The sequence below is a fragment of the Mustela lutreola genome, chromosome 10 (assembly GCF_030435805.1).
Source record: "Mustela lutreola isolate mMusLut2 chromosome 10, mMusLut2.pri, whole genome shotgun sequence".
NCBI classification, from domain to species: Eukaryota; Metazoa; Chordata; class Mammalia; order Carnivora; family Mustelidae; genus Mustela; species Mustela lutreola.
Genome location: NC_081299.1, coordinates 36737832 through 36749536, shown reverse-complemented (window position 1 = coordinate 36749536; position 11705 = coordinate 36737832). Strand labels below are relative to the sequence as shown.

Sequence of the window (11705 nt, the reverse complement as noted above, 5' to 3'; positions counted from 1 at the left end):
TGATTTGTGTATCCCTAATGAAGAGTGATGTTGAGCATCCTTACATGAGTCTCTTAGTCATTTTTATGTCTTTCTTGGAGAAATGTCTCCACATGTCTTCTGCTCATTTCTTGACAGGATTTTTTTTTTGAGATGTTGAGTTTAATACATTCTTTATAAATTTTGGGTAGTAGTCCTTTCTCTGATATGTCCTTTGTGAATAATTTCTCCCATTCCATCTGTTGCATTTTAGTTTTGTTGTTTCCTTTGCTGTGCAAAAACTTTTTATCCCAATGAAGTCCCAAGAGTTCATTTTTCCTTTTGTTTCCCTTGCCTTTAAAAATGTGTCTAGGAAGACATTGTTGTGGCTGAGATCAAAAAGGTTGCTCCTTTTGTTCTCTTCTACAGTTTTGATAAATTCCTAGCTCACATTTAGGTCTTTCATCCATTTTAAGTTTATTATGGTATTATGGTATGAGGAAGTGGTCCAGTTTCATTCTTCTGCATGTGGCTGTCCAATGTACTTTTGTTGAAACCATTTGTGGAAGACACTGTCTTTCTTCCACTGGATATTCTTTCTTGCTTTGTCAAAGATTGGTTGGCCATAGAGTTGAGGGTCAAAACTCCAAATCCTGGGGTTCCTGGGTAGGTCAGTAGATTAAGGGACTGCCTTTGTCTCAGGTCATGATCCCAGGGTTCGAGATCAAGCCCTGCATCAATCTCCCTGCACAGCAGGGTGTTTGCTTTTCCCTTTGCTTCTGCTTCTCTTACCCCACCACACCCTTGCTTATGCATTCTCTCTCTCTCTCAAATAAATAAATAAAATCTTTAAAAACAAAACAAAAAACTCCAAATCTTAAAGGGCCCATCTCAGTGTGGACTTGCTCCCCTGCCCCTGAGGAGGGTCTTCCCATGCTGAGACTTCAGGTTTTTTTTTTTTAATCTGTTTTGTAGGATTCTTCTGCTGAAAACACACTTCCAAGCTCTCTCTCCACAACTGCTCATCATGTGCTAGGTGCACATGATCCAAGCAAGGGAAGAGTCAGGCTCCAGAGTCCATGGGCCTGGGCCAGAAAGGGGTGGTAAGTAAGCATAGAAATGGAGGAAAGTTGAGAGGCATGGGTAACAAGGTTACACAGTCTTGAGTTTGGACAGAATCCCAGGACTTATGGGAAAATGGAGAGACCTGTGGCCCCATGGGTTGTGTAATGAATCTCCTGTTACAAGGTCAGCCACAGCAGGAGGATATAGGAATAAAAAGGTAGATGGTGAAGAACAGGGCAGTAGAAAAGTTGCCTCCCAAAGAACTCCTGACAGAAACATCTTGTTTTCCTTTCAGAGTTATGGACTAGGAGTTGTAGGAGAATCAGGAATAAAGTGAGGCCGAGAGACTAACTTGTCTTTCTCAGATGTGCTTTCATATACTCTCCATGAGTTTTCAGTGCCCATCTCTCTCCCTAGCACTCTTCACCTGGTGAATTCCTATTCACACTTCAGAGTCTGATTCTTGTTTTAGTTGTCTCCATCCTGGGTGGGCCCATGTCCTATTCATTCTTTCAGTACAGGCCTTATCATGTTTTCCTGTACTACGTTTGTTTTCTGCCTTTATCTCCCAGACTGTGAGCTCAGGAAACATTTGCTGAGGGCATGTATGACTGAATGCCTGACTAAATGAGCATTACTTAGGAAAGGGATGATTACCCCCTTACAGAAGGAGAACCTGAGGCACAGAGAGTATGACTGGCTGGCTTCATATGTCATGAGCGAGCCCTGGACTGGGCCTCCTGAGTGTGAGGACAGGGCTCTGCATGCCAGCATGGTCATCCCAGAACATCACTGAATGATGGACTGGGACAAGTGTGGGGAACAACACAAAGGCAGCTGAGGCAGACAGTTTGGAGACCCCTGATTCTAATCCCAGCTGACACTCTCAATGGTGGTTTTTCTCTGGTCACATCACTTTAGCTCTCTGTAAGTGTTTTCCTCTCACAAATGGGATAATAACCAAATCAAACCCAATTCCTGAACATTTGGTAAGCTAGACTGTGAAGTTTTTGTGCTCAGGATTCATGTCTGCTGTCAGGATCATGTTTTCTGGCAGCTGCGTCCTGGCATATAGTAGCTGTCTGGCACAGAGTAGGTGCCCCTGAAATATTTGTTGAATAACAGAGAGAAGAGCAAGTGGTAATATGCCCAGCCATTATAGCTGTCTGTTGACAAAGTTTTCCTCCCATAGTTTCCCATTAACATCCTCACAGTTAATGAACTTTAGAAGTCCAGTCTAAGCCCCGCCCTCACCCTTCACCCTCCCTCCAGGTGGGCAGGGCCATCCTCCCCTGACTGTCTGGGCCGGGATTCTCAGGGAAGGTCCCCAACAGTTAGGGACAGTCAGGGAGAGTCAGCAATCCAGCAGCACCTGCACCATGAGTGTCTCTGTGCTGAGTGTCATTAGACCCCTGGGTGGTGTCTCTGGGCTCCTGCAAGTGGCCTATGTGCTAGGGCTGGTTCTGCTGCTGCTCAAGGCAGCACAGCTGTACCTGCACAGGCAGTGGCTGCTCAGAGCAGTCCAGGAGTTCCCGCCCCCTCCTTCCCACTGGCTCTTTGGGCACAGGCATGAGGTAGGAAGGGGCTGGAGGGGAGTGGAAATGCTGGGCATCCAGGGCTCCTGGAGCATCAACCCAGTCAGCAGATGCATCCCACATAGGTTTCTTGTGTGACTAGCACATGTGCCTTGGGGGAACACCCAACTTTCTGCTCAGATCTTGGCTCCTCATTCCACTCCTGGGAGCTCCAATGTTGGAAGGAAGCCTTTGCTGGTGCCCTTAGGCTGGTCTCACCCTCTTTTCTTAAGTAGATCTGCAGGCTGTAATGCAGTTCTGCCCTGCCGCTTCCTGAGGGTGCATGGGAGAAGAAGAAGTCACAAAAAAGTCAGCTGCAAGAGAAAGGGAGCAGGGGTTGACAGTAGAGAAGACTGTCGCCCTAAACAACTGCTCAGTCCCGTATTTATTAGATACATGATAACAACTAACAAAGGAGCTGAAGACGGCTTATATATTAACCATATGCTTTACAGATAAATAAGGAAGAATAGGAGTCATACATTGATTTCAAATCTTTTAGATAAGCAGGGGAGTAGGATATATATGGTTAAGCAGTATAGAACTTATAATTGAACAAGCACATTTAAGGGGATTATCATGATGACTGATTAATGGCAGGCTGTCTCTGAGGCAGGGGAGTAACATCAAAAAATGAAGCAGGCGGTGTTCCACCCTGAGCAGGGCCGGGCATTTCTGCCTGCTCAGCTTCCAAGACCTAAATCATCCTCTCCCCCAGAGAACTGTTGCTAATGCATGTTCTTCTTAAGGTAACATTTAAGCATGCTTGCCAGGCTAGTTCAATTTCTCATAAGTTATATTTTAAGCACTACCTTGTTTTGAGAGACGGTTACACTGCACCTTAAGGATGATGGCTGTTCCTTCCTGAGTCTTCACCCTCCTAGCTGAGGAGCTCCAGCTCCTCTCTCAGAACACACCTCCTGATCCTTCCCTGCCTTGGCCACTCGATCCCATCCTGAAAGCCTAGCCCTGAGCTGCTTGGGAACACAGACAGCAGAGGGGTTCACAGCTTATAGAGACCATAGATAGGAATCAGGCGTCAGGTCCCTGAAAAATAGGCTCACCTGCCAGATTGGGGTGTCATGTCTGGTGCAAGGAACCAACCAGCTTGGTTTGCCTGAGACTATGAGATGTTCCAGACTGGTGATTTCAGTGTTAAAACCCTGACAACTTATTGGCACACATGAAACAGAAGTTTTTCAGGATGGGGCAGATAAAGAGTATTGACACTGAGTTATACCACTAAAAGAATCTGTTTACCTTCCAGTTTTCCTTCCTGTCTGAGCAGGTTGTGGAATGACAGAGGAAGGAGCAGCTTGCAGCTAGATTGGAGACAGTGCTTACTCTCCAGCTCAGTCAGTACTGGTCCTTCAGCAGGGAATCAGCAAGTGGGGGCTTATGAGGAGGGGCTGTCATGTGGTGTATGGATTGAACGAGCCTGGCCCAGGGATGTTGCTGAGGAGGTCAAGCGATTTCAACTGAATGGAGCCAGAGACAGAAACTTCACATCAGCCACAGGGAGACAGTCATAGGCCAGTTTCTTCATGCAAATTGTTGCACTAATGGCTTCCAGATTGTCCATTTGGAGAAATTGCGACCTTTTGTTAGATGCAGTTGTCCCCTTTCTGAGGCAGGATTTGACCTAAGCAACCACTAAAATTTCTTCCACTGACTCCCATTACATGGATGGTATGGATACTGTAAGCACACGAGTTCTACTTCCATAACTCCTATTACCCCCAGTGCCCAATCAGCTCTCAGTTTCTGCAGGCCTAATATACTGCAGCCAGATATTTCTTCCTCTTACAAATCTGAGACTTCATTTATTTGGTATCGCTCTTATTGGCTAAGTCAGGAATTAGATTGCCATGTGCAGTAGGTTAAAGCTAATCTTTTAGGCCAGGTCACAAATAACAAATGGGACAGGGAAGCATATGGGCTCTGAGACAAGCTCCCTGGATTCTACCCTAGCTCTGCCACAACAAATACTTGCTCTATCCTTCTGTTTCCTCATCTGTAAAATGGGGATGATGATTATTATAGTCTCGTGTGAGTTATACTAATCTCCAAATGTCAGCTGGCACAGACCAATGGTCACAGTTACACTCTAATTATAAAAATTGAAAATAATGGTAATGCCTATGAAAGACAAGCAAGTTTGTAGGTTACCAAACCTGCTGCACTAAATAGGGTTGAAATCAGTCAGGAACCATGAAAGGGGAACTCCTGTATGGGAATCCATGACCCAACAGCCTCATCTTTTCCCAGATCCTTCCCACTGTCTTGGAGACCACAGGTCAGCACAGACCACAGCACCTGACAATTGATCGCCTGTGCTGACCCTTTATTTTCTGTCCACTGTCATGGTATCTCACTTGGGGACATTTTTTGTGACCCCAGTTCCCAGGAGGAAGCAGGTGAAACAGCTGCCGTGGACCACTGCCTATGTGAGTGGCCACAGCCTAAAAGCTGAGTATCAGCCTACGGAGTTACTGCCACTGCCACTATGGGCATCATGTCTTCTATAAGAGTCTCTCCTGCCCTGGCTACACCTGCTCAGGAAGAGATGGCTTTCCCAAGCAGTTGTCTGGAAAGCTGACAGACCAGTGGGTGTCAGAGTGACCCAGAGAGAGGAAGAGCCAGACAGAACACCGTTTAGCTCCTTGGGGTCCCCAAAGGAACTACTGACACAACCCAGGACCAGGAGTTTCTGGAAGCCAACTGGCTTGAAGAGAAAGTAATTGGAAAGGAGGCAGGCAGCTGTGCTGAAACAGGATTCCCCAGGAGCCCCTGCTGCACAGGTTTGAGGGACCCTGGAGGATGAGGTAACATAACTTCATGGTAAGAGGCTCCCACTATGCAGTCCCTGCACTGGATCCAAGCAGAAGGGTGGTCGCAGCAATGGACATGACCTGGGAGCACAGAGAAGCCTCTTTGTCATTGGACAACACATCTCAGTATAGGGCATGATTGACTTCCTCACCTCTACTCCCACTAGAACATAAGTTCCATGAATCTGGAATCCCTATCTGAGCCTTGCTCATCAGAAACATTTCCAAACTCCTAATCACTGCCGATATCCAGAACTATCTCCATGTGGCCATCGACCCTCCACGCCCTCTCCAAGCACTGGACCTAAAGAGGAAGCAAGGTTTTTTTGATTTGTCTTTCCCTTGGTTACAGCTCCAAAAGGGTCTGGAGCTACAAGAGCTTCAGAAAAGGGCAGAGAAATATCCATGCGCCAGTCCTCGCTGGCTATGGGGGAGCAGGGTTAGCCTCATAGTCTATGACCCAGACTACATGAAGGTGATCCTGGGGCGATCAGGTGAGTGCAAACCCACTTGTCTGTTGGAGGGGTTCTTCCCTCTTGGATACATTCCTGGGGTACTGTGACATTTCAGGGGAGACTGTTGGCTCAGTCATTAACTCTGACCCTTTACCTGCCATTCTTCAAGCCCAAGAGCCAGCAGAAACCCGAATACTGTTACTCAGTTTGGAAGTTTAAACACCTGTAAGGAATTACCTCTTTCGCTTCCTCCTTCCTTCCTTTCTTTCTTCCTTCCTTCCTTCCTTCTTTCCTTTCCTTTCCTTTTTTCTTTTCTTCTCTTTTTTCTTTTCTCTTTTTCTTTCTCCTTCCTTCCTGCCTTCCTTCTTTTCTTTCCTTTTTCTTCTCTTCTCTGCTTTTTTTCTTTACTCTTTCTTTCTTTCTTTATTCTTCCTTCCTTCCTTTCCCTTCTTTCTTTCTCTATCTCTCTCTTTCTTTCTTAATCCCCTTCCTTCCTTCATTCCCTCCCTCCTTTCCTTCCTTCCCTCTCTCCTTCCTTCCTGCCTTCCTTTCCTCCTTTTCATTTTTCATTCTTTCTATCTTTTTTTCTTTCCTTCTTTCTTGCTAACGTTCTTCACCACAATAGTGTGATCCCAGAACTCAAGACAATTTCTTATTCATGATGGCTTGCGTGGAACCCCGATCTTTTGCCTGTGCTGCCACGTGGAATGACTGAGCCACAACAAAAAATCAAAAATCACAAACAAAAACAAAAAAGGGAAGAAAACAAACAAACAAACAAACAAACAAAAAAACCCACTGGACAAGTTAGTGTTTTGTCACTAGCACTGAGAGCAGAAGCTATATTTCTTACTGATTCAACTTCATAGGGCTCTGGGGTGGGACACTCACTCAGTCTGCCTTCCTGAGCAGTAACTATCAGGAAAGACAGAGAGACATGGTTGAAAGGGAAGTGGGAGGTTGGTTGACACAAACTGCCAGCTAACAATCATCAGGAAGGGATGGGGACAATGGTGTAGACAACAGATACCTCCTGGGGGCAGCTTGCGTTCCTTGGTCACCTCCAGTTTCCTGTAATGCCCTTCTTACTTACAGACTCAAAGCCTCTTGGTTCCTACAGATTCATGGTTCCCTGGATAGGTAAGTATATTTCACAAGGACTACGGTTCACCTTTTGCTTAGGTTGCCAACAAATGTTCATTTGGCCCAGACAAATACAAGGTGACCAGCACCACAGTCACTCCATCAACTCTGAATTAAGCTTCCTCTCTCTTCTTCAGATAAAAGCCTCATCCCTTCCTAATGGTAGGGGAGCCCTCCTGCAGTTCAGTTTCTCCCACATCACTTCTCAGTCCTCCATAATTATCTCAGACTAACTTTTCATTGAAGTCCTCCATTAACCCAGTGCTGCCCTGTTTCAACCTCAATCTCACAGCTGTGCAGCAGGGTTTGGGAAGTCCCCTTCCTGACATGCACTGTCCTTTCTTGCTTTGTCCAGGATGCCCTTCTTCTGACACCCTGGGTATCTCCCCAGTTGTCCTCAGACAACTCTTGAGAGGTTCCTTCCCCCCCACACACACCCATTGTGGTCCAGGGTATGGTTTGCTCCTGTTGAATGGGAAGACGTGGTTCCAGCACCGGAGAACGCTGACCCCAGCCTTCCACTATGACATCCTGAAGCCCTATGTGGGGCTCATGGCCGACTCTGTCCAAGTGATGCTGGTAAGTTCAACCGCTGCTCACCTGCACACTCACACCCACAGCACAGTTCACAAAGTCCACTCTCAGACAGCTGTGTCCCTCAGACATCCATTAGACATGGCCCCCAGAATCACCCACTTATACCATATTATAAGACAGGGCCCCCTGATGATGGATGGAACATGGAAGCACCCAGGTACCCATTTTCATCCACTCTTTGCTCATTGCCCAGAGGAGAGACAGTCATGGTGGATAAAGGGTCTCTTCTTATCCCTCTTCCATGTCTTTGACTTGGACAGGAAGAGTAGTCAATGCCCCTAGACAACAGGACAAACTGCCCCTGGCTGGCCTGAACGGTAGCAGCTTCAGTGGCAAGGTGGACATCCCATGATGTCACTCAAGTGGGCTCTGGGCTAGGACTGAAGGCTTCTGATGGATTTTAGCCATTCCGTGCAGTGAAATGGAGACCAAGTCTCTACCCTCCAGGGCTGGGTCTTGCCATAACATCACCTCTGAGCCTGACCCTATTTCTCATTCACTGTGCTTAGCTGACATTGTTGAATAAGAGGAACTGAAGTCCCTAATATCCCTTCTTTAGAAACCCCAGTCTTAGCCCTTTCCTTTGCCTTGCTCCCTACCTGTTTCATGTGTAGATCAACCCCAAGACACATTTTCCCCCTTAGTCCCCTGAGAAACAATGTTTTCTGACCTCCTAAAAGGTGGTTACTACCAAACTTCTTTCTAAGTCAGATGGTAAGACATCATGATTAATTAAATAATAATTAACTAACTTTCTCTGACTGCATTCTGAGAAAATGCTTACCATATTACAAACACATGGCTATATGGTGCTAAACTGAAGAAATGCAACTACTTTAGAAAGTGAGGGCATCTTATCAGAATATGAGGAGAGTCAGAGAGAGAGTCTAACCTTGTCAGCAAGGGCCTTCTGAAGGAGTAGAGAAAGATACATGTCTCCCTCTACCACAGGACAAATGGGAGGAGCTCCTAAGCCAGAACTCATCTCTGGAGATCTTTGGCACTTCTCCTTGATGACTTTGGACACCCTTATGAAGTGTGCCTTCAGCTACCAGGGCAAACAACAGACAGATAGGTCAGTGAAATCCTTAGCTACAGGGTCTATTTCTTACCACTGGGATGGATTATCTGAAAGGCAGTTAGCAAGCTTGGGTGTTTACCAGTCCAAAGAGTCACATTCTGCCAAGAGCTCCTGGCCACAGTCAGATTCAGCCCGCACCAAGCCTTCATTAGAGACCCTGCTCTCTGCCACAGGAAGAAACCTGGATGCTGAAGTCCCTCATTAAGGGCCATGAAACTCGAGGGTATAAGAACGGCATGACAAATGCATAGAGTTGCCTGTCCCATTGATTGAGAATGCTCCATACACAGGCCCACCCCACTCCAGGTCATATGCCTCCCTCCATCCAGTCCATTCTGCATCCTCCTTTTCAGATACTCCCAGTCCTACCTTCAGGCCATTCAGGACCTGAATAACTTAGTGTTCTTATGGGTGAGGAACGTTTTCTACCAGAAAGACATCATCTACAGGCTGACCACCGAAGGCCGCTGGAACCACTGGGCCTGCCAGCTTGCCCATCAACACACAGGTTGTATCTGCCCTCTGAGAAGCTCCTCTCCTTCATTAGGCACATCCCAAAGGGACTGGCCCTGACCCTCAAGCTGAGTCCTGCTGCCCAACCAGGGCCTGGGTACACCCGCCTGGGAACTCCTCTGGTGCAGGGCTAGGGTGCCAGGTGTTATGCAAGCAGCTACATGTGTCACCCCATGGGTGAAGGCTGAATGAGAGCCCCTTCCAGCAGTATTCAAGCAGAGCCTCCTCGGCTGTGCTGCTGAGGGGAGTGATGACCTGCAAGCATCTGGTGCTAGAGCTCCCACCCCAACAAACACACTCACTCCCACATTCCTCCTGATCCACCTGGAACCCTAACTGGGGCTACTGTGAGTGTCTGTGTCTGGGCACCCAGAGCTCTCAGCTCTGCCGGGGAACACTGTTCTAGACAGACCGAGTGATCAAGCTAAGGAAGGCTCAGCTGCAGGAGGAGGGAAACCTGGAGAAGGTCAGGAGCAAGAGGCACTTAGACTTCCTGGACATCCTCCTCTTTGCCCAAGTGAGTGTGGCAGAGAAGGCCTGAAGCTTTGCTTACAAGTGTGGAGGAGGCCGGCAAACTCAAACCCTGTCCTCGCTCTGTGTCTTCCCAGATGGAGAATGGGACCAGCTTTTCCGACAAGGACCTCCGTGCAGAAGTCGACACTTTCATGTTTGAGGGCCATGACACCACAGCCAGCGACATCTCCTGGATCCTCTATGCTTTGGCCACACACACAGAGCATCAGCAGAAATGCCAGGAGGAGATCCAGAGCCTCCTGGGGGACGATGCCTCCATTACCTGGTGAGTGCTCATGAGATGGGAGGTCCCGACCCTTCAAGTAGAGAATTCCCTGGCTGCCAGGGCTTTGCCCGCCCTTCAGGATAGTTTTGTTTAGGGACCACCTGGATCAGATGCCCTACACCACCATGTGCATCAAGGAGCCACTGCGACTCTATCCGCCAGTTCCAAGTGTTGGCAGAGAGCTCAGCAAGCCCATCACCTTCCCTGACGGACGCTCCTTACCCAAAGGTGTGAACTTCCCCAGTCTCCCTCCATAAATACTTGACAGGAACGTGTGCGAGGTCAGAAATCCACATGTTCTGGGCAGTTGGTACATGTCTTTCAGAGTCATTTCTCCCTCAGGAAAACCAATATTTCCTTTGTTTGTCAGATGAGGTATATGGTATGCTTCCCATAGAGTTTAATCCAAGAAACAAATACATGACAGCCCCTGAATGCGGCTTTGGGTTTTGCTCTAATATTCTCATTCTTTGAGATATGAGTGCCTGAGAGACCATCAGACAGAGCAAGGAGGTAGGAGGTCTTTCCTTATAGGGTCTATGCTAATGAGAAAGATCAGAGAATTCACCATCATGGCTCAGATCGTCCAGTCTCCAGGGAGGCTTCAGGATGATGGCAGAGAGTATCCTATGACCAGATCTGAGATCCCTGCCATGCCTGGAAGACACTGTTCGGCTCCCCTCTACTCTGAATCCCAGCCCTGCCACATCCTAGCTAAGTGATCAGAGACAAATTGTTCAGCCTCACTGAGGCTCAGGTCCTTCATGGAACAATGGAGGTGTGAGCCTTTTCTGGAGGGTTGTTGTGGGTATGGAAATGTTCATGGATATTCCCCAAGGGCTCATGGATGGTACTTGATGTGAGTTGTCCCGTGAGTTGCTCCAAAAAGTAAGCCTCCAATTCTTCCCTGCTTTTCAGCCTGGTCATGGTTAATCTACCAACCTGTGCACGCATGTATGCCTGTTGTGCTGTGTCTATCCCATCTCTCCTACAATGCTGTCATTCCATTAACAGTGATGAGAAAGTCTCTCACAATGGCTGCCAAGCTGTGTGTGGATGCACCTGGGCTCCACAGGCATGTGTGATCAGTCTTCTTTCTTCTGCCCCACAGGATTCTTAGTGACGCTCTCCTTTTATGCCCTTCACCACAACCCAAAGGTGTGGCCAAACCCAGAGGTATGATGGCCTTGGGAGGAGGACGTGGGATGACCTCTCCAGGTCAAACCCTCTTCCTGGCCCACCACGGGGTGCTGTCCCTTGAATGATTGGAAGGAAGGGCTTGACCACACCTGTCCTGGCCCTGGTGCTCCCTCTGCAGGTGTTTGACCTTTCCCGGTTTGCACTGGGCTCCTCTCGACACAGCCATGCTTTCCTGCCCTTCTCAGGAGGATGGAGGTGAGGCACTTGTACCAGAATGGGAGGAGGAAGGAGCTATTTTGGGGGTACATACTTGATGTTTGTGACTTGCTACATTTATGTGGGTTTCTGTAGATATGTCCTGGCATGTTGGAGTGCTGGGAAAGAGGTGTGTGTCTCTACGCAAAGAAAGTTGGTAATCAGTGAATGCCATGGAGACTTTAACCCATTGCTCTTACACAATCTCCAGCCACAATTCAGTATCAGTGAGTGTTCCATAGCTCAGGGTATTCTTGTGGGTTCTTCATTTTGTGAGTATGACTTTACAGAATT

General features: G+C 47.7%; 1 protein-coding gene across 1 annotated transcript; it reads left to right on the top strand.

Moving 5' to 3' along the window:
* The first annotated feature begins 2376 nt into the window (after window positions 1-2376).
* On the top strand, window positions 2377-11415 carry LOC131810494 (cytochrome P450 4A6-like). The gene is made up of 10 exons (XM_059138509.1): window positions 2377-2597; window positions 5781-5922; window positions 7382-7605; window positions 8575-8623; window positions 9105-9212; window positions 9628-9734; window positions 9826-10016; window positions 10111-10244; window positions 11128-11192; window positions 11335-11415. The coding sequence occupies exons 1-10, from the start codon at window positions 2403-2405 to the stop codon at window positions 11413-11415; spliced, it is 1296 nt and encodes a 431-aa protein (XP_058994492.1). The 5' UTR covers window positions 2377-2402.
* The last annotated feature ends 290 nt before the right edge of the window (window positions 11416-11705 follow it).

Excerpts from the sequence above, each read along its gene's own strand:
- LOC131810494 (XM_059138509.1), top strand. The coding sequence starts at position 2,403 with ATGAGTGTCTCTGTGCTGAGTGTCATTAGACCCCTGGGTGGTGTCTCT. Across the intron at positions 2,598-5,780 it reads TCTTTGGGCACAGGCATGAG|CTCCAAAAGGGTCTGGAGCT; the intron begins GTAGGAAGGGGC and ends CCTTGGTTACAG. Across the intron at positions 5,923-7,381 it reads GGTGATCCTGGGGCGATCAG|GATGCCCTTCTTCTGACACC; the intron begins GTGAGTGCAAAC and ends TGCTTTGTCCAG.